The sequence below is a fragment of the Petaurus breviceps genome, unplaced genomic scaffold (genome assembly GCF_028583685.1).
Source record: "Petaurus breviceps papuanus isolate PSGF00001 unplaced genomic scaffold, PetGlider_PUasm1.0 90762, whole genome shotgun sequence".
Classification (NCBI taxonomy): domain Eukaryota; kingdom Metazoa; phylum Chordata; class Mammalia; order Diprotodontia; family Petauridae; genus Petaurus; species Petaurus breviceps.
Genome location: NW_027187339.1, coordinates 941,219 through 962,714, shown reverse-complemented (window position 1 = coordinate 962,714; position 21,496 = coordinate 941,219). Strand labels below are relative to the sequence as shown.

The 21,496-nt window shown below is 39.9% G+C and overlaps 1 protein-coding gene across 3 annotated transcripts in view; it reads right to left on the bottom strand.

Moving 5' to 3' along the window:
* VCL (vinculin) overlaps nt 1-21,496 on the bottom strand; it is a 118,928-nt gene that overhangs the window by 41,337 nt on the left and 56,095 nt on the right. For all 3 annotated transcript variants that reach the window (XM_069068286.1, XM_069068288.1, XM_069068287.1), the window contains exons 3-6: nt 14,207-14,357; nt 12,544-12,652; nt 10,788-10,910; nt 1,503-1,663 (exon numbers count right to left, since the gene is read on the bottom strand). In XM_069068286.1, coding sequence (XP_068924387.1) covers nt 1,503-1,663; nt 10,788-10,910; nt 12,544-12,652; nt 14,207-14,357 — 544 coding nt within the window. The remainder of the gene's footprint in view (nt 1-1,502; nt 1,664-10,787; nt 10,911-12,543; nt 12,653-14,206; nt 14,358-21,496) is intronic.

Below are 21,496 nucleotides of genomic sequence, written 5' to 3'. Positions count from 1 at the left end.
TGTCCACCAAACCCAGAAAGTCTGATTTTCCAAGGTGTTGCTTTTTCCTTGTTTCTTACATGAGTGACTTGAAATGAACACACAGATTAGAACTGCCTAGAACAGCCCTGGGATCCTCATTAAATGGCATTCTAAAGCGTTCTCGAGCACAGTGTCACACACTGGCACATGGAAGGAAGCACTGCACACAGCCAGCACAAGACACAAATCCTCACAGACATGCTTTTTTCTCTTTTAGCAAAAAAAAAAAAAAGTAGTGCAAAACAGACTCGATGGCAGGAGAAAGCTTACCTTCTAAACGTGAGAAAAGAAAACAAACACAAGAACAAAAACAAAAGGCAGAAAGAAGTCATAACAGCGAAGTCAGAGTGGTAAAGTACTTCAAGGCAAAGATAAGTTAACTCTAAAGGATGTCAACGGTTTCAATACAGAAATTAGAAACAGTCTAATTAAGAATCTTGCAAACACCTCCCTCAACAAATCCTGGAGTAAAATTAGCCTCGACTGTTTGATTTCATGCAGCCGACCAACAGACGGAGGGAGGGCGGGCAGTCCGTTGCAGGCCCCTGCTTGGCAGAGGAAAGAACTGGCACCATTAGGAAAGAGGTCAGAAATTCCACCTGGGAATCGGGCTATGACGTTCTCGATTCAGTTCTGCCGCTGGTGGGCTATAGGACCCTGGTCAAAAGCATCTGTCCTGCAGCAAGCATTGGGAAGAAGGCTCTGGGAGTGCAAACAAATTGCTAGAGTTCCCAGTCCAGATGCTTCTGTCATAGTCACTACAGGGAGAAACAGGACAACCTGCAGCACAAGGCCACACTAGCAGAGAAAAGGAAAATCTACCCACAGTCAAAGGAACAGGTGGAAAACAAGAGAAAAAAAAAAGGAGACCCTGAAAAACTCTTAAAACTATTGAGTTTATATGAAAATAAATTCTCCAGTTGAATTTTACATCTTTTCTCCTAGGATCAAAGCTCACACACCAAGACTTTTCCATTATTATCTCAAGATTAAAGGTTAGTGGAGAAAAAAATTTTTTCATGAGACTTCTGAATAGGATGCATCCTAATTTAACTTATTATGACAGTTCAAATATAAGCTGTACTTTCACCCCAAATCTGGCTTATACAGAGCCCCAATGAAGCTATAATCAAGTTCATTTTCAGTGCACACCTATGTAAAAGGTTCCTTTCAAAGAGATCTCATTTTAGGGAGGCATCTTATATTCAAGGTTGGCCTTTACTCAGACCAACATGATAGCTTCATGGCCTGAAGTCTTGATGTGAACAGAACATTACTTTGGAGTGTATATCCATTCTATCTTGGTCAACAAGAAGTAGCTGGTCCCAAAAGCAAAGAAGTTACCTAAATAAAGAGCTGACATGTCTTTTCTACAAATAAAAATACTTCAAGATTGTATATAAAAAATTACAAATTAACCAATCCTACCCTCCCCTCCCCCTGAGGACTGGTCACCCGTTCTCTCCCAAATTCATACTTACCTTGCTAGCCCAAGCATCTTCATCCCAGGAGGTAAGCTGTAATACTCGGATGATCTCATTAATCTCTGCACTCATCTTTTCCACTGTAAAGTTGCGGTTTTTCAAAGCTTCTTCAATACCTTGGTTTTTGGAGTTTTTAGTAGTTACAAAAATCTTCATAGCTGTAATAACACACCAGAAGTTAGGAAATTATGCTTGATGCTGAATTTCATTGTCTAAGACTAGCTACACCATGAACAAAGGACGCTAAGCATGCGCAATCATCATTTTAAAAAAAGCAGAAGTTGAGTCAAGAAAAATTTCCAGCCCAGAAATCCCTCATCACAAGAAGACTAAACATACAAAACATCACTATAACACTTGTAAATTAAGGAAATAATTTGGTATATACAACCCCAAAACTCATAGCCACAAAGTATTTAGGCCTCTTCAGAGAGCCAGACAACACGCACCCTTGGCACAGTTAAGCTTCATACAGAATGATGGCAGAGACGAGATGGTAGAGATTCTAAATCTAGGATCTTTCTCCCATTGCCTATTCCCTAGCTTCCTCAACCCCTTTAAAAATAATAAAACACAAAAATATAGAATAACAGGGTAGATAGAATTTGTCCCACAAGAATTTTTATTTTAAAACTAAAAAAAATAACAATTAGTATTTTATTGTAATATTCAGAATAGAAAGAATCTTTTCTCCAACCCCTGTGCCATGTTTCTACTGTGAAAACTTTTGGAATGAGGTATAGCCAGACTCAGAAACACATTCCCCAGTAAGCCAATGTGAAAACAGTAATTTCAGAGGTTCAGAGGAAGGGATGGAACAGGGAGGAGCTAATACCATATATAAGGAAAAGCCCAAGTTAGAGAGCCAGGACTTCTGGGAGCAAGCAGCGTTAAGGCTGAGGAGCTACGAGTTGAGAGCAGACTGAGAACTGACAACTGACAACTGAACTGAGAGCTGAGAAGAACTGAGAAGAGAACTCTTGCGGTGGCAGAGTCAAGGAGGAGAAAATTTGTGGTATCGCAGCACTCTAAGTTTGTCTGCTCTGTCTGTGTTGATGTTTGTTTGTGATACTTTGTTCAGAAGCCCTGGGACATTACTGGAAGCCCTGAAAGAGGATTTTCTGGTTGTCTGTTTACAGAAGTCCTGGAGGAGGGTTTTGGAGGTCCTGGGACTTTACTGATGATTTATGTTGACCTCTTGGACCTTGTTTGTGGCTCTGTGTTGATTTCTATACTGATGATCTGTGTTGAGTTCTCAGACCTTGTTGGTGGGTCTGTGCTTATTTCACAGGCAGATGGTGAATTGATGATGGTGCCAACAATGTGCATGAATGTTGTTTTGACTCGAGCTTTGTCTTCCCAGAAACAGGAACTGTGAAGGACGTGAGGCGGATTGGACACTGTGAGCTTCCATACAGAATGGGAACTGGACAAGGAACTGGATGAACTAGACAAGTAGCTAGACAAGTAACTGGAAGCCGCCGCCTGCCTCTGAACCCAGGTGATAGTTGTGTAGATTCAGGCAGGAGCTGAGACCATGGAAGAGGAACCATGGAAGCTGAGAGCCACCCTTGAGTCAAGATGAAAAGTTCTCTTCTTGGGTACCTGATGCTGACTGTGAAGATTAGGATTTACTGGGACCTAGGGGTGGAGAACTTTGACCTTTGTACTTTGTATTCATTAAGGAGACAAGCCTCCTTAAGGATGATTGAATTAAGGACTTACAAAATGACTGAGTTACTTAAATGATTATACTTTGTGTAAAACTATGTGACCATTTTAGCCATCAGTTGTTTTGTCATAACATTGTAAATGCTGTACTTTGATTTCTGTGAGTGATTTGCCTTAATTTACTGCCAAATAAATAGAGAGTTCACTATATTATGTAATCAGAATCTTGAAGCTGTTCACAGCAGCAATCCTCTGGAGAGCTGCTCCTGCTTGGTTTTACACCTACTCAAGAAGAGCCTCTACCACAGATCCAACAGGATTTGCTTGATGCCCACTAATGAGATGGATTCCACTTCCTATGGGAACCCAATCCACTTCCACAGAGCTCTCATTATTAGAAAGTTTTTTTCCTTACAAATTAAGCCTAAACTGGCCCCCTGGCAACTTCTACCTTCTGCTCTTTGGGGCCAAGCAGAACGAGTTTATTCCCTCTTCCACAGCAGCTCGTCAAAAACTTTAAAATTATTATTATTTCCACCTCCACTCTACCCCCAACCCCCACCCCAGCCAAGCTTTATCTTCTCCAGGCTAAACACCCTTGCTCCTTCAACCAATCTTTATTAACATGAACTCAAAGCAACCAGCCCCACTCTTTATTCTCTGTAGCTTACCAGAACCCTTCCTAATGTGATACTAAACAAAATACTCTGGGTGTAGCTTGACCAGGCCAAAGTAAATTAATCACATTACCCACTCAGTCCTGGACATTATGCCACTTTTATTGTACCCTCAGTCTACAACTGCTTTTCTTGGCAACCATGATGTTGATCATTTTAAACTTTCAGCCCACTAAAATCTGGAGCCTTTTTTTTTAATGCACTGATGCACAACTATGTGGATTCCCCTTTCTCATACTTATTTCTAAACCTTAGTGTAATACTCTGAATTTATCCCTAAGTTTTATCTTCCTAGATAGCAGCCCAATGTTCTATCCTGCCAAGATCTTTCTGAATTCTGATTAGTATGAATTTCTGATAAGTATGTCATCAATACTTTCATAGCTAATTAAACATGTTACATAACACACAACGAAGTATATATTCCTGAAACACTTCTCTGGAGCTTACCCACCAAATGGACATTGAACTACAGACTACTTTATGTTTCCAGTGAGTCATTCAACCAATTTCAAACCCATATAACTAGATCATTATCTGGCTTACATCTCTCCATATTCTGTATATCAGCACATGAGACTTTTTGCCAAATGTTTTGCTAAAATCCAGGTAAAATATATGCATAGTTTTCCCTTCCAGTACCAAAACAGTAAACTGCCCCCCCAAAAAAAACCAAAGGTAATAAAGTCAGCCTGGTGTGACTATGCATATTCTATGATTAGCACTTGTTTTGCTAGATATTCACTAATAACCCTTTTAATAATAGGCTCTAATATAGAGATTCCAATCTTTTCCCTTTTTCTGAAAATCAGGAAAACACTTGCCCTTGCCCAATCCTGTAGTATCTCTCTTGTTCTCCACGATTTTCCAGGTTATCACTAATAATGATCCCAATTGGTTTTAAACCCAAGGCTGTAGTTCATCCTGAGCCAAGTAACCTCAACTCTTTCTATATCTTTTCTCCTCATGCTCTCTTCTTTCTCCTTACTCTTTTTTTATGTAATTTCTTTATTAATTTGTTTGTTTACTTTTAGTTTACAAGATTCAGTTCCACAATTCCTTGAGTTTCAAATTTTCTCCCCCTCCCTTCCCCCCCCATGGTGGCATACAATCAAGTAAAGGATTTGAAATAGTTTCACATTAGACATTAGTCAGGTTATAAAGAAGGATTGTATTGGATGGAATGAACAATGGGAAAGAGGAAAAAAGACCAAACAAGAAAAAGAAAGAGAGCAGGTAGTTTGCTTCAATCTGCATTCAAACTCTGTTCTTTCTAGTTCTTCCTCTGAATGTAGACATCTCTCTCCATCATGAGTCTTTTGGAGTTGACTTAGAACCCTGCATTGCTGAGAAGAGTCCAGTCTATCAAAGTTGGTCATCACACATACATTGTGTCTGTAATGATATACAAATTTCTCCTGGTTCTGCTCTTCTCACTCAGCATCAGTTCGTATAAGCCTCTCCAGGTAAATATGAAGTCCATCTGCTCCTTGTTTCTTTCTATGTCTCTCTTGCGTCTCATAATTGGAGGTTGCATTTTCCATTGAGCTCTGGCTTTTTCATCAGAAAGGTCTGGAAATCCATTATATCGTTGAATGACCATCTCCTTGCCTGGAGGAATATGTTCAGTTTCACTAGACAGGTGATCCTTGGTTGCAACTTGAGTTCTTTTGCCTTGTGATCTCCTTATCATTATTTTCTTGATCCTAACACTCCCTTACTATCTCCTTACTTAGCTAAGTATACACTCCCTGCAACACTGGAGGGACCCAAGTTGATGAGATTACAGACAACTCATATCATACCAACTTGCCATGCAGCAGCCATTTTGGGCTGTGCCCTCCAATACAAAGGTATCTTTGACAGAGAAGACAGAAGTAGATTAAGAACTGGACATATTTACATTATCTGTTGTCTCCCTAAGCTGGAGTCCTTCCTTTCCCTTCCTTGATCTCCTCTTTGTTCCAATCCTTAGATGGTGATATCAGTGACTCAAGACTTCCCTAGAACACTATAAACTTTAAACCACCCAGGCCTGCCCAAACTGTCCATATCCACCCAAAATATCGTCACAGAAGATTCATCTAGCAGCATGCTGGAGGCCCTCCCTGCTTTCTTCCAATGTCACAAAGGATCCCAGTGGAGCCAACCCATCTTCCCTTTCTGTCACATAATCCCCTGATGACATACTTTATGTTTCATCTTCCTCCAATCTTCTCACTGAACTTCATACAAATGTTTCAGCTCACTCCATTTCCATTACCCTTGGCGTAATGTTCATTTTTTTTTTTTTTGCTTTTTGGAGGGCAACTGGGGTTAAGTGACTTGCCCAGGGTCACACAGCTAGGTTTTGTGTGTGTGTGTGAAGTGTTTGAGGCCGGATCCGAACCCAGGTCCTCCTGACTCCAGGGCCGGTGCTCTATTCACTGCACCACCTAGCCGCCCCAGTGATGTTCATTTTTAATTCTGTGGAGGCAGTAGTGTTCCAGGTCTCACAAGCATACGGGACACTAAGTAAATGTTTATATTAAATAGATGTGACTTTTCTGTCACAGGGAGCTTCTGGGTATGTTAAAGGGCTTTACAATTTTCCAAAAGCAATTCAACCCTCTTCTTCTTCCTTTTCAACTCTGGGCCTACCTGTATTGTCTGTTTGCCCTACCAGACAAGTTCTTAAGGTGTACATTCAGACACATGCTGCAATCTGAGCAAAAGATATTCTTCATTCATTTAGTTTTTCCTGTGAGGATGGACAGACCAAACTCCTTCGAGTGATTACAAATCTCTTCCAACAGGCTCTCCAATGTCTTGGGGCTTGACACACCAACAAATTGACGCATCCACAAATGGGAAGCAGATGAAGAATTTGGAATCCCACCTTGACTTGGTCACTATGCTGGATCTCCGCCATGACAGTGACCAACACTTCTGGCAAACACTACCTGATGCTTATTATCAGGCAACCGCTAAAGAGGGCTATTTCTACTGTTCCATCTTCCAAAGTATCTTGAATGATCTTGATATACGTTGAGGTAGAAGCTTTGTAAAAAGGCCTATTGAGAGAGCATTTTGTTTTGCTGAGCTGAATGATTCTGAATTTTCAAGAAAAAATAAACACAGTGGGATATTATATTCTCTACATCTTTTTATCAATTATAAAATGGTGAAGATGCAATCCATTATTGAACACTGTTGGCAAAAGCCTGCTTGGTGTTCTCTACTAATACTGCCATTAGGGATGCATTCAATTTTGTACAGATGACCCTCAAAAAGATTTTGTATAGATAGGGTATATGTGAACACACACACACACACACACACACACACACACACACACGTAGTTAATCTTTTCTTCATCAATAAGGTACAAGGATTTTTTTCCACTCTTTCGCTATCTTTTGCTTCTGCTCTTTGCTTTTCACTCTTCTTTTGCTTTCAGCTTCCAAAAAACTGTATGTGCTTCCACTCCTTAGATACCTAGTAAATTGGTCCCTCAATGCCCTCACAGTGGTACCACCTACAGCGCTGATCTCCTCTACAGATTCATTATAGACATGCTCCAAATTGGGCTGCTGTCCTTGGTTCTCTCTAGAATCATCTCTACTTCCTCTGCAAGCACTTCAGGGGCAGGGATGTTAGAGTCCAAGTGTGATGGTTCCATTGTCCTTAAGAAAACAATTCGTTCAAATCATTTTTAAAAATCTTTTCCATTTTCCTTCTTTCTGTAATCTTCCTTCATGTTTTCCCAAACCACAAAAAATTTTCTCCAATAAAGTTTTAGAACACGATTTTTGTTATGCTTAGCCTTCCTTAGCTCATTTTGAACTTGTGTGTTCCTGAACATTATTCCCGTAAGTCTGTGCCATGCTTTTGTGTTCCTCTTCCCTTTGCCTGTCCTTGCTTCCACTTCTGGAATATATCTTTCTTAAATCAAAGTTGGCTGGTGATTTCCCTATGAATTCATATGGACTCCAGTCAAACTTCCCATGACCATATTTTCCTTCTCACAAGAGTCTTTTCCCTGGGCATCTTGAGAAGTTCCTTCTTGAAGAGCAGCACAGTGATCCAATGAAAACAGCGCTGAACTTAGATCTCAAGTCCTGGCTTGGCCATTCATTATTAGAGTGACCTTGGATATGTAACCTAACCTTTTCTGGGCCTCACTTACCTCATCTGTAAAATGAGAGTGTTGAAGGAAATGGCTTTTATATCCCTTCCACCTCTAAATCTATAATTCAATCATCTCTTGAGTGAATGGCTTCCCTGTAGAATTGTAATCTGTGGGACTCTATTTATGCAATAATCTCTTTGAACCCTTTGAAATCTGTTCTCCCAACATCTAGGGGGTATGTCAGACTACTCCTGGTTTTTCTTTTGTAATCGATAGTGAACTTTAATATAGAAGGATCACTTCCCCCCAAGATTCCCAATTTTTCTACCTCAACAACCAGCTGATGAAAAAATCTTCAAACCCCCTTTTCTGTTCCTGTTTCTTTTGAAGGATGCAATGATCATTAAAGGACATCAAGATATCAAGATCTGATGAACTGCTCTGTTTCTGGTCCAGATAATGGAGATCCCCGTTACTCCTAAATCACACCTCAGGGCATCAGGCTTGTGCTGTGATTTCTGAACTCTCCAATGATGCCTTCTTTTAGTCCTAGTGATCCAGAGTTTGCTCCAATGACAGCATCACTTCTGTGTCTGCCTCCCTTGGCCCTCACCCACCACACTCCCCAGCTGTGGTTCTTGGAGACCCTTCTCCAGACAATACTTACCCATTTTTTACAACAGACTTCCTTTGAGTCCTTCTCTTCCTCTGCCTCTCCCTCTTTGAGTGTCTCTTCTTCTTTGACTCAAGCCCTTCTCTCTGAGTCCTTCAATTTTGGTTCTTCCTTAAGTTGTCTACTCAAGTTCCTTTCCTCCTCTCCTTGAACCCTCCTCTTTCTTCTCAAAAGCCTCCTCTTCTCCCCAAATTTGATCACAATTTCAAAGCTCTTCATACCATTAAATTTCATTTTGTGCAACAAAGCAATTACTGATTTTGAATTTCTAGAGTCTAGATCAACAAGTAGCTATCATCCTAGCTGACACATTCTATATTAGATCTGTCCCAAATCTAGCCTAGCAACAAAGTTTTCAGTAGATATGAATTAACTCCACAGGTGAGAACGCCTCTGTTGAATCAATCAATCAAAGACATTTTAAGTACTGTGAAAAGTCCTGGATCAATTTAGAAGTCTCTGAAAGCATGGGATGAAGTGAAATTATACCACATAGGAGTGTGTTCAGATTGTGTGAGGAGGCTGGTCATGCCCTATGAGTTTTCTATTTTAAAAATAAATAGCGAGGCAATTTGGAACCCAGGGGATTTGAGCATCTGCCACTAAGCTAGGAGTGGAAGCCCTCCAACCAAGTCAAGGAGAAGGAATTGACTGGAGGGAGAGGTAGAGAAGAGAGGATAAATCTCCCCTCATTTCAATCTCTCATTTTCTCACCGCTTCCCAATTGGACCAGAGGGAGATCTCATGAAGGTGGGGTACCTGAGGATTTGGACTTTTTCATTAGCATCCTGGCAGTGAATACCAGTAAAATCTGCATCAGGAGCTGAAGATAGACTAGTCGTGCTGAGGAAAATCAGCTTCCTGGTTCTACAAGGAGTGCAGCAGGAAAGCTCTCCCGTACCTAATGGGAGCTCCATGAGCACCCCATGGGAAGGAGAAAAGCATTTACAGGAGTTACCACCCTTTGACTCTTTTAATGCTCCTAGACTATAAGGGGACAAGAAAAAGCCACCCAAGCTCTAGATACTCAATCTGCCAAGGCAAATAGAAGTTTGGACAGTGAGGTTCGGAGCATGCACTACTGAAACTTTTTTTTAATTTGAGGGTGGAAAGCAAGGCAATTGGGGTTAAGTGACTTTCCCAACGTCACACAGCTAGTTAAATGTCAAGTGAATGAGGCCAGATTGGAACTCAGGCCCTTCTAATTCCAGGGCCAGCGCTCTATTCCCTGCGCCACCTAGCTGCCCCAGAAACACTTTTTTTAACATACAAAGAGAACAGAAGGAAGGCCAAAAGGAAACACAGACAAGTAGGACAGCTCTGAAAGTTACCTGTTGAATTAAAACTGAATTGGAAAAAGTAGCAAGGTAGCACAGCAGATGCAGCACAAGCCCTGGAGTCAGGAGGACCTACGTTCAAATCTGGCCTCCAACACTTATTAGCTGTATGACCCTGGACAAGTCAGTTAACTCCCACTGCCTCAAAAAAGAGAGAGATTCAAAAGGAGAAAGAAGTAGATTCATGTACAATGTACTTTTTCGGTTCTATTGTGTATATGAACATTTCTTTTTATTTACTGATAAATTTAGAATCTTTTAAAATGTGGATAAAAGAGGAAAAAAAGAATTCTAGGAGGATATAACTTTTGGCTTTTTCATGGAGACGCACGTTTTTAAATTATAGATCTTGATCGAAAGCTCTACACTTTTCAACCTAGATCTCTAATTTTAAAATGTGTATCTCTATGAAAAAGTCAATAAGGAAAGATACAAATCTGCAAATGGAACCCAGGGCATCTGATACTTACTACTTAGTTTGGGAGATACCAGCTGCCAGGGCAGAGTCTTTATGTAGGCTAAGAAAATACCCCTGGACCAAAGGGTGGTTTCAGTAAAAGGGAGAGGTACAGAAGGAAACTAGCACCAACTGAATCTCCCGACATACTCCATAGAGAGCGAATCTATTGCCACTTGGCTGGATACAACATCTAGTCACCAAATCAATCATTCCTTGCTCTTGCACAAAGGGACAGACAAGAAGACGGTGAGTGATATGCAGTTAAGGAAATATAAAATCACAAAAAAAGGAACTTAAAGCCTCAGCTAATACACTTAAAATTCACTCTAATGAAAATACAGAAAGTAAAATACCTGAAATGAGGACTGGCAATAACTCTTTCACAGTGTTCATTGAATTCACCAACATCACTCTGTGTTCCTGGTGAGTCAATTCCTGTTGTCTTTCATCAATCATTTTGGCCATTTTTGTCATTCCTAGCTCAGAAAAAACAAGCCATTTGTTAAGAGGAGCAGGATGGGCACTACATTCATATCCTTGGTTCAGGTCGACTCTCATTAAAGTAAATACAATAATAATGAAAATCAAATAATCTCTCTACAGATACAGATTATGCATGTGTGTGTGCATAACTAATTATTAATTATGTAAAAATAAACACAATATACAAATAAATTCTACAAACACTCAAGACCCAAGGCCTCAACATAAGAAAATTTCTATACAACAAAGAATATAAATAATCCCTTAAAAAGCTTAATGTATAAAATTTAAGCTATTCTCAAAGGTATAGGTGGAAATTTTGTACTAAGGGAACCCTAGAAATAGCTACTGAATATTTAATAATATTATTAATGTAGGACCTATGGAGTACTTTCAATTAGGACTTGGATATACCCAGTGCACATGATGCATTGCGGATACAGCCCAGTCCATACTATTTAACAATCTCACAACAATCTAATATCCAAGAATACTTTAGAAATTTACATAAAGATGTTAAGAATTAAATAATGATAATACCAGGAGACACCTAGTATCTTTTCATCTGTATTCTAACACTTCATACTTTGGTGGAATAAGTCAAAAGAATGACTTGGTTCTCTAAATCACTGAGAAACTTAGGGAAAGTCATCTCTGCTCATGCTCTTCTAGGATGATTCAAATTAGAAGTACGTTTTATAATTTTTATCAGAGACACACATTTCCATAATTACAACACTTTAATTTCAATGTGGCACGGTTAACAAGCACATTCAGTCTAGGGTATATCTATGTGCACAAAGGGAAGTTTAATTACTTAGGTCTCAAAAGGATCTCATTACAACACGACATGAATCCCAAGAGCAGTTATACCGAAAATACATTTATAGACAATGTCACATCAACAACATGGTCATCCCCAGTTTTCAAGATTTGGGGTTTGTGATGTGAATGGTTCTGTGTAATATAACTGACCTCAGCAGGCCAAGCCTCTCCTGTAGGCTATAATCACTGTCATAAAGTAAAACCAGATTCATACGACAAGTTTTTAAGCTATAATTTGGCTTAATTATATTCTAAATTTTAATTTTTATTTGAGTAAGGAATTTTTTCCAAACCTAGACAACCACAGCATTATACTTGTCTTTAAGTCTCATTAGATTATTCAATCTTGGGCTACCAAAAATCCGTCGGTGGTAGGAGGACTCATTAGTAAGCTAAGAGTCATAAAGGGCTATGGGCCAGCTGGCAAACAATAAAGGAATGCTGTGTAATTTAGAGTGGAGAGGTCAATATTCAGGGTGGCCTTCAGCATTACAGCAATAGAAAACTATTCCCTACATTCTTAAGCCACGTTTGCCATGTCTGGTTTCATGTAACTTTACCAAACAGGAATAGGACTTTTTAAAAAATATATTTAGCATTCAGACACAGTGAACCATCTTGAATGGTATCATCATCAGAAAGGAAGATACGGAAACCCAACAGAATACAAATGAATTCCAACTGCATATGACCCTTATTTTCTGCTTTTTACATTCTTGACAAATAGCTTGAGAAGGAAGAAAAGAATTCTATCTTCCTGATCAAACAGAGACGATGTAGAGAAAACTATACAGGTCAAACCTGGTCCCAAATTCTTAGTGTAAGTGACCAAATCCTCCATTGTCTCTACCACTTCTGCCACTGTTAGATATTCCAAAATGCCTTTGCACACGCGGATGATTTTGCGGACCTAAAAAGAGAATCAGAGAATGTTCAGAAACCCATCTAATTTAATGTGGACCTGGTCACAAATCTACAAAATCCCAGACAAGAAGCCATAGAGCTTTCAATTGACAATTCTTCCCAAAGCAGTCCATAGCATGTTTGGAGAGCTAGAACTGCAAGGAAGTTTCTTCCTATAGCAAACCTAAATATGCCTCCCTGAAACACCTTGCCATCACTACTATTCCTCTATGACCAATCAGAATGAGTCTAACCCCATCTCACCTGAGAGACCTTCAAATAAATGTCAGTGTGTTAAATTATGCAAAGAAATATTAGGTTAAGCAGGCGATGATACTGATATGTAGATATTAACGTTTCATCACCATGTCAAATAAACTTAATTTCCCTAACAATGAAGCCAATAACTTTAAGATCAAGCTTGGAGTGGGTGTGTATAATTGGCTTATTCTCACAATACCTTAGAAAGTGGGTGGCAAATATAATCCCTGCTTTGTTGGAAAGTCAGAGGTCAAAAACAAAAGGGATTTGCCCCCCATATTTAGCTAATTAAGGGAGCTATGAAGAAGACCTAAGTATTTCCAGTTGGGGTACTGAGTCCCTGATGTGAAGATTCATAATTCTCCCTTTCTGCTATGGAGGAAGAAGACATGCAATGTTCTCAAGATTAAGATACCTTCCTACTACATCTCACCAATCAGATTGGCTAAGATGACAAAACAAGAAAATAACAAATGCTGGGGAGGATGTGGAAAAATTGGAACATTAACACATTGTTGGTGGAGTTGTGAAATGATCCAACAATTCTGGAGAACAATCTGAAACTATGCCCAAAGGGCTAGAAAAAAAAGTGCATACCCTTTGACCCAGCAATACCACCTTTAGGGCTGTATCCCAAAGAGATCACAGAAGTGGGAAAAAGCCCCATATGTACAAAAATATTTATAGCAGCTCTTTTTTTGTGGTGGCAAAGAATTGGAAATCAAGGGAATGCCCATCAATTGGGAAATGGCTAAATAAGTTGTGGTATGTGAATGTAATGGAATACTATTGTGCTATAAGAAATGAGCGGCAGACAGACTTCATAATAACCTGGAGAGAACTATATAAACTGATGCCAAGTGAGGGGAGCAGAACCAGGAGAATATTGTACACAATTACAGACATATCATATCTGTGACAACTAACTTTGATAGACTTGGGATCCTCTTAGCAATGCAAGGTTAGAAGACTCATGATGGAAAGGGATATCCACATCCAGAGAAGGAATTACAGAGTCTGAATGCAGACTGAAGCAAACTACTTTCTCTCCTTTACATTTTGTTTTGTTTCATTCCTTCTTTCTCATTGTTCACTCCATTGGTTATAATCCTTCCTCACAACTTGACTAATGGTTAATGTGAAAGCATTTGTAGTATTTGATTGCACACTGCCATGGGCAGGGCAGGAGGAAGAGTAACAGAGGGGGCAAAAATTTGGAACTCAAGGGATTGTGGAACTAAATGTTGTAATCTAAAAGTAAATAAATAAATTTAAAAAAGAAGAAGAAGAAGATACCTACCTCAGCCTCATCAAAGGTGAGAAGTAAGTCAGATGTCCCAGAAAGTATACCCCTTGAGCCATCAATCAGATAATCACGAGCTGGCACAGAGTAAGGATCTGCCTGAAGCATCTGGGCTGCCTGGACAAGCTTGGTACAAGCATTTTCAACCCTGTGGAAAGCAGAAGAGCACTTAATAATGCTCTCTGACAGATGCCAAAAGGAAGATATGTGCAAATGCAAATGACCATTCTTTCTTCTGCTGTAGACTTTTTTTTTTTAAGTCCAACAGTCAAGCCTTTGCTCATTTATTCATTCAACAAATATACACTCATGTGCCATCTATTATGCCACATTGCTGTGCTAAACCCTGGTTCAATGACTGTTACTCAGCTGCAAAAAATGAAGACAACAGACGGAATTTTCAATATTGTTTTTCTACCACTCCTCCCTTCCAGACAACCTTGTTTTAAAGATAGAGCACAAATGAGCCATGCCCTGGATATGATCAAGATTTTTTAAATAAGGAAATTTGAAGGAGGTGACCAAACATAGTGACATTTAATACTTATATGTAGGGGGGAGGGGAGGAACAAACAAACCAGTGTAGCTATTAAGGGGAAAGTAAGAGGTTAGAACCATACATTTTTTAACTAATGTAGCTAAACTGACATTTCAGAAAAGTCCTATATGTCTGTTTTATTAATGCAATGACTAGTATCATGAGTAGCTAGACAAGTTAGGCAAGATCCATAAACGGTAGGGGATCAATATCAAGTTAGTTCCATTGTGGAATTCAAAGCATATTAACTAAAAATCAATTTTTCAATATTCCTTGACTTAACATGTTATTAATTCTACAAACACTTCCTGAATGCCTAAGGGCAAAATAAATTCATGGGGCTAAACTATGAATAGCAAATAATATCAGAGAAAATAGCAATATATTTTTCAAAAGAATCTAAAACTGATATTCTTTGAACTGTAGTACTTAGTAAAGAACTCATTGGAATACCCTTTGGTAAAGAGACTTGTTTTTTACTTAAAAGCACTGCCCTTTGAAAGTAGAATTGCATTTATCTGATAACTCAGATATTATTTCATTCAATCCTCACAACTCTGAGGGGTAGATATTATTATTATCATCTTTACAGCTGAGGAAACTGAGGCAGGCAGCAGTTCGGTGACTTGCCCAGGGTCACACAACTAGTAAATATCTGGAGTTGTATTTAAACTCAGGGCTTCTGACTTCAGGTCTAGCACTCTATCCACTGTGCCACCTAGGAAGGATAGATGAAGGCGCATACTGGGAAACACACAGTTTTAGGAAAAAAACTATATCTCAAAGAAACAAAGTAATTGCAAATAATTTCAGGGGGTGGGGAAAGGGTTCAGGGGGTCGGCTGGATCAATCAGAACAGGTCTCATGTAGGTGGGAGAACCTGAATGGAGGTGACAAAAGAAATGATTGTGGGCCTGCACGCACAGAGGACAAAAGACGAGACAAGAACAAGTAGATTAGCTGAGCTGGAACACAGAACAGATGGATGAACTGTGAAAACAGGCAGCAAAGACTGATGTTTAAAATCCTTAACAATGCGGCTCCAATCGATGAAAGGAGCTTTTATACACAGGGAGCCACATAAGATGTCTGAGCAGGGGAATGACACAGTCAGACCCGTGTTTTAGGAATATCACTCTGGATGCCCTGTGGAAGAGAGAGACCAGAAAGGGGAAAAGCTGGCACTGCAGAGACCCATCAGAAGGCTACTTCAGCAGTCCACCAGAGAACCAATAAAGGCCTGATGGACAGTGCTGGATATGAGAAGGAAGAGAGAAAGATGGAAGAGAGACTTGACCAAAGAGCCACCAAGATGACACCTGAAACTGTCAACCTGAGAAACTGGAAGGATGGTGGGGACCCCAACACAACTAATGACTAAGTCCATCAATGAACTAAACCTGGCAGACTAGGGTTAGAGGGAAAGATGATGAATTTGTTTGGACACATGGAGTTTGAGAGGCCTAGGAGACATCCATGTGGTGAGGGAGGTCAAGCATGCAGTTCATGTGGTGCTACAGCTCAGGAAAGAGACTGGAGTGAATACAGAGATTTGGAAGTCATCTGTACAAAGGTAACAGTCCAAGGGAGCTGGTGAAACCATCAAGGGAGGGAGAAGAGGGCAAAGCCTTGGGGGCAGCCCAAGGGAGAGGCAGGAGGTGGAGGAAGAAACAAGTAACATTCAGGGAGAGATAGCAGGAAGGGGCAGTCAGACAGACAGGAGAGCCAGAGGAAGGCTTGGGTATCTGTAAGGGGCATCTCTTCTTTTGAGAAGTCAACAGTGTGAAAAGCCAGAGATCACAAAGAAGTAAGACTAAGAAAAGGCCATGAGGATACTGGTGAACTGTCAGAGGCTACTACATCGACAGGACTCTTCTTCACGGCCAAACAGAAAGTGGTGCCTGCAGGTTTCCTCCAACTGCAGCCAGTCTCCATTCTAGCATTCTGCACCTTGATAAGGCCCTGTTGCCTTTTGGCCCAAGTCGATGTGAGCTGCAGGGCTGTTCTCGCCTCTCTTTCTATTCCCAGGGAGGATTTTCAGTGAGGATTCTTTTTTTTTTTTTTAATGAATTTGACTACAAAAGAAAAATGGCAACAGTTTGTGAGGATGAAAATCAAGTGAAGATTTTTTTAAGGGCTAGAAGACACGTAGATGTGTTTCTAGGCTGCAGGGAAAGAGCCGATGGATAAAGAAAGTTCGGAAATATGGGAAGAATGATGAAAGGAGTAAGGTCCCCAAAACGGAAGGGGCTAAGATCATGGACAACAGTGTAACCGGGAATCCTGGCACCTGGGGCAAATTCAGTGTATCTCTATGGGGAGCTGTCTAGGAAAAGAACAGAATGTAATGGATGACCACTTGCCTATGGTTGGGATAAAGTGGAGACAGAGGTTCGTGGGAGTTGAGATGGCTGGGGGAAAAAAAGCAAAAAATACCTGAGAGACCAAAGTGTTCAAAGAGGACAGGGTACAGAACAGAGGAAAAAAACCCGATGTAGCTGGAGGATGGAACATGGGGGCAGAGGAAGGATCAGAAGAGGGAAAGGACAGCTGGTACCTAGGGAAGGACCCCTGTGACACTGGGGTAGGGTAGTTCCAGCACCAATCAAAAGCACAAATAGGGGGAGGGTCCTGGCAAGAAAAGCAACTTCTTTCTTTAAGACTGGAACAAAGGATAGAATAAGGGTTAATGTTGAAGAGATCTGAGGTAAAGAATTTGGGGAAAAAAGTTCCTAAGTGACAGTCTATTTTCTATCCAATTAGATTACAGATGATATCATAAAAATGTAAGAGCCAAAAGTGCTACTGAGAAGAACACTATAAATACCTAATTCTGTGGAAGTCAAATACCCCCAGGCACAAAAGGTATTCCTGTCTTGGGACCTCTTCATTACTAGGGTGCACACTTATCCCTTTATATCATCATAACTACTCATTTAGATAGTGCTTTTAACTAAAAGCAAGGCTTTGTTGGGAGGAGGGTAGAATTAAAGGGTGAGGGGGAAGGGAGGAAAGAAGAGGAAAAGGAGGGACCGAATTAGTGTGAACAAGAAATGACACTCCTTGCTGCAACTACTCTGATTACTTCCCCTGTACCATGACTGGCCCTCTTTGCCAATACCAGCAGGACTATTCTTGGCAAAACTGAAGCGGATGAAATCAGTCTTCAGGGCCCCACTACCTCTTCTTTCAGGTGCCCTCTTCTCCCCTGTTGCAGGGGAAACATTTGCTATAGAAACAAATGTTTCCATCCTCTTTTGTTTTCTTTCTTCCTTCCATCCTTTCTTTTTTTTGGCAAGGCAATCAAGGTTGCCTAGGGTCACACTGTTAATAGGTATCAAATGTCTGAGGGCAAATTTGAACTGAGGTCCTCCTGACTCCAGGGCCAGTGCTCTATTGACTGCACCACCTAGTCACCCCCTACCAAGGAATTCTAAGAAGCTGAGATGGAGAGAGAACTTTTCTGGCATGGCAGACAACACATAGACAGAAGGCAGCATGTCCAGCCTGGGGAACAGCAAGAAGGCAGTTTGACTGGAATGTAAAGTAACATGAATGGGAATCACTGATAATAAAGACAGAAACATAGGCTGGGGCTAGACTGTAAAAGGTTTAAAGTGACAAGGTTTTACATTTGATCCTAGAGGCAAATGGGATCCAGTGAAGTTCATAGGGTAGCAGCATGGTCAGATCTGTGCTTTAGGAGAATCACATTAGCAGATGAATGGAGAATGGCTTATAAAAGGGAAAGATAAGGAAAGTAAACCAATTATGTCTACCTTAAATTTAAAGAAAAAAAATAATATACCATAAATATCTTAAAAGCCTAAAGTAGGAGTCTGAATATAATATATTCTCTCATTGAGAAGCAGCATAAAATTTAAAAAGCATCATTGCTATAACCTGAGTTCTAAGTCTAATACTAAGTGGAGGACCCTGAATCTCGCTTTCTTCAGCTGTAAAACAGGGATTATCTAACTCAGAGGTGTCAGACTCAAGATCCAGGGGCAAAGAAGCTTGAAAAAGCTGACGTGTGGCCCAAGCAGGTGAAATTTTAAGTGGAAAACATTTAACAAAATTGCTGTTGCTCCTCCTTTATCGTCAAAGAGGACCAGTGACATCACAGATGTCTTGACTTATGCATGAACTGGATTTAAGTGAGGCAGAGCTGGGACAAGCTGTCAGTCTCACTCTCTCTCTGCCTGAGTCATCAAAGTCCAGTGGCAGGACAAAAGTTAAGACGCAAATAAACAAACAACAGATTGTTAATCTGTGGTTTTCTAAGTCAATACTCTGTTGATGGAGATCCTTATGAACAGTCTAGTGGCCTTCTTTCTATCTGAGTTTAAGACCACTGATCTAGTTCATGGGACTGCTGTGAACAAAACAGTATATAAATGCTTGTCCCCTGATATTGTATCCTTACTATTTAGTATTTATCTTCTGATTTTAACAGAACTATTTAAATTGTTCTGTTGGTATTGTATTACCAACCAAGATACTTGATTCCAGAAGAAGATGCCATTCTGAGAAAGGTCAAAGATCCCGGCCTATTAGTCATCTGGAAATCTGAGCTGAAGCCACCCCCACAGTTATGATTCACAGAAATGGTGGCTGGAGAGTTAGAGTCACTAACAGTTATAATTTATAGAAATGAGGCCCACACATAATTGGGAACATGGTGTATGTACATTTGATAGGCTCTGAGCAAGTTCATCATGTAGCAAGTGTACAACGCAAGATTCAACAGGATGGACAAAACAAGATGTTCCAGCCTGCCTGCTCTCAAACTTAAAAAATAACACTGGCTTTATCAGTATCTTCTTGATCTTTTCAAACTGTACTGTACACTGCAAAGAGGCCTCCTCATTCTATTAATGTCAAGTCGTGATAATGGAAAGACCTGTATGTGTACACTTGGAAATAGAATTAAAAACCAGTGAGTCATATTGAAAGCATCCAAAACCACATAAGGACACAACTCGTTCCTCTCTGCCAAGACACGTACATGGTAATTGAGACTTAATCAAAAAACAAACAAAAAAGTCAAAACCCACCAAAACCCCCCAACAAATGCTTCCTTAAATTATTTTAAATTGAGACAAGAGTGAATGTACAGTCAGTTTTTATTTTAAAATGGGACAAGAGTGAATATACTCTTATGCTCTGAGGACAGATCTGGTTTAGGAGTCTATTCAAATCAAGTAAAGCATAAGAAGGGCAGGGAACAGTGTAGCTAAGAAGGGAGGTATTTCCTTAGTAAACTGACCACTAAGTGGTAAATTATTTGGCCATGTCAACCTATGAAACAAACAAACAAACAAAAATTCAAAATTATTCTCAGTCTTGTGTGACCCCCTTCAGTGATGGAAAAGGGGAGGCAGAAGGTACTAAGAATGACACCATTTTTAGACTATGAATGAGCATTTGCTTGCTTTACTATGAGAACTCTCAATGTCAAATCCTGGTCTAGTAATTAACCAGCGTACATACATGAATTCTATCAATTTTTACATTCTCACTATTAATGAAATCAGAACACAAAAGGAAGTTGCCGTTAAATGGAAGGAGGGCCAAACAAAAGGGCTGGCAGAGATGGTTTTATTGGGCTTCCAATGACAATAGGAAACAGGAGGCACATCACACAGCACAGGGCTCAGGATAAGTATTTACAAAAGGCCAGCATGGAGATAATTGTAGCTTCTGCACAAACATCTGTTGCCAAGGTGGAGAAGTAGAAGAATTCTAGAAAGAACTTGCTCATACCCTCCATAATTAAATCAGCATGTTTCTGAATACTCAATTACTTCAAAGCAAAGAGAAAATGTTGAAAAATATATTTGCGGAAAGTACGGTTCAGGAGTAAGAAAGAAGAGTGGCAAAAGGCCTGCAGTCTATACAGAAACCTCCTTCCCACGTATTTTAAACACTCACTTAAGGAAAGTTGGCGAGTGGGGAAGAAAGGGGAGAGCTGGAACACACTGGGCATGGTGAATAAGGAATAACATCACAAAAAATGTAAAGTTAATCTTATTCTAAAACACATGAAATGACTGATTGTCCAGTTGAGATTATTATCAATTGTCTATATACAAATAAACCACTCACTTATTAAAGAAATGACCAAAATCAAAACCAACTATAAGAAAATAAATCAGAATATATGGCAAGCAACTGAAACAACTCTAACAAGATATAAACAAGCTGTTGGTGCTGACAATAGAAAATGATAAAAAAAAAAGGGTATTGACATGTAAATTCCTCATTTCCTAAGTCTAACCAATATGACTCCATAGCCATAATGAAAAGACAAAAACCCTAGAACCTACTTCAACCAGAGAGACATTTGATCTTGACAAGCTGAAAGAGATGGGAACAAAAAAAAAAATACCAATCCATAATATAAACTCAGCTGTGAAATCAGTAGACAAAGCGTTGGATTTCATGTTGTTTGTTTATCTACAAAATGAAACCCTGATGGGGGCAGCTAAGTGGTGCAGTGAATAAAGCACTGGCCCTGGAGTCAGGAGGACCTGAGTTCAAATCCAGCCTCAGACACTTAAAACAAAAACTAGCTGTGTGACCTTGGGCAAGTCACTTAACCCCAACTGCCCTTCAAACACACACACACACACACACACACACACACACACACACACAAAATGAAAACCCTGGCCAACCACATTATCTACCTCAAAGAGTTATGAAGATGAAAATGGAATAGATATAGATAGATAGATATGCACACA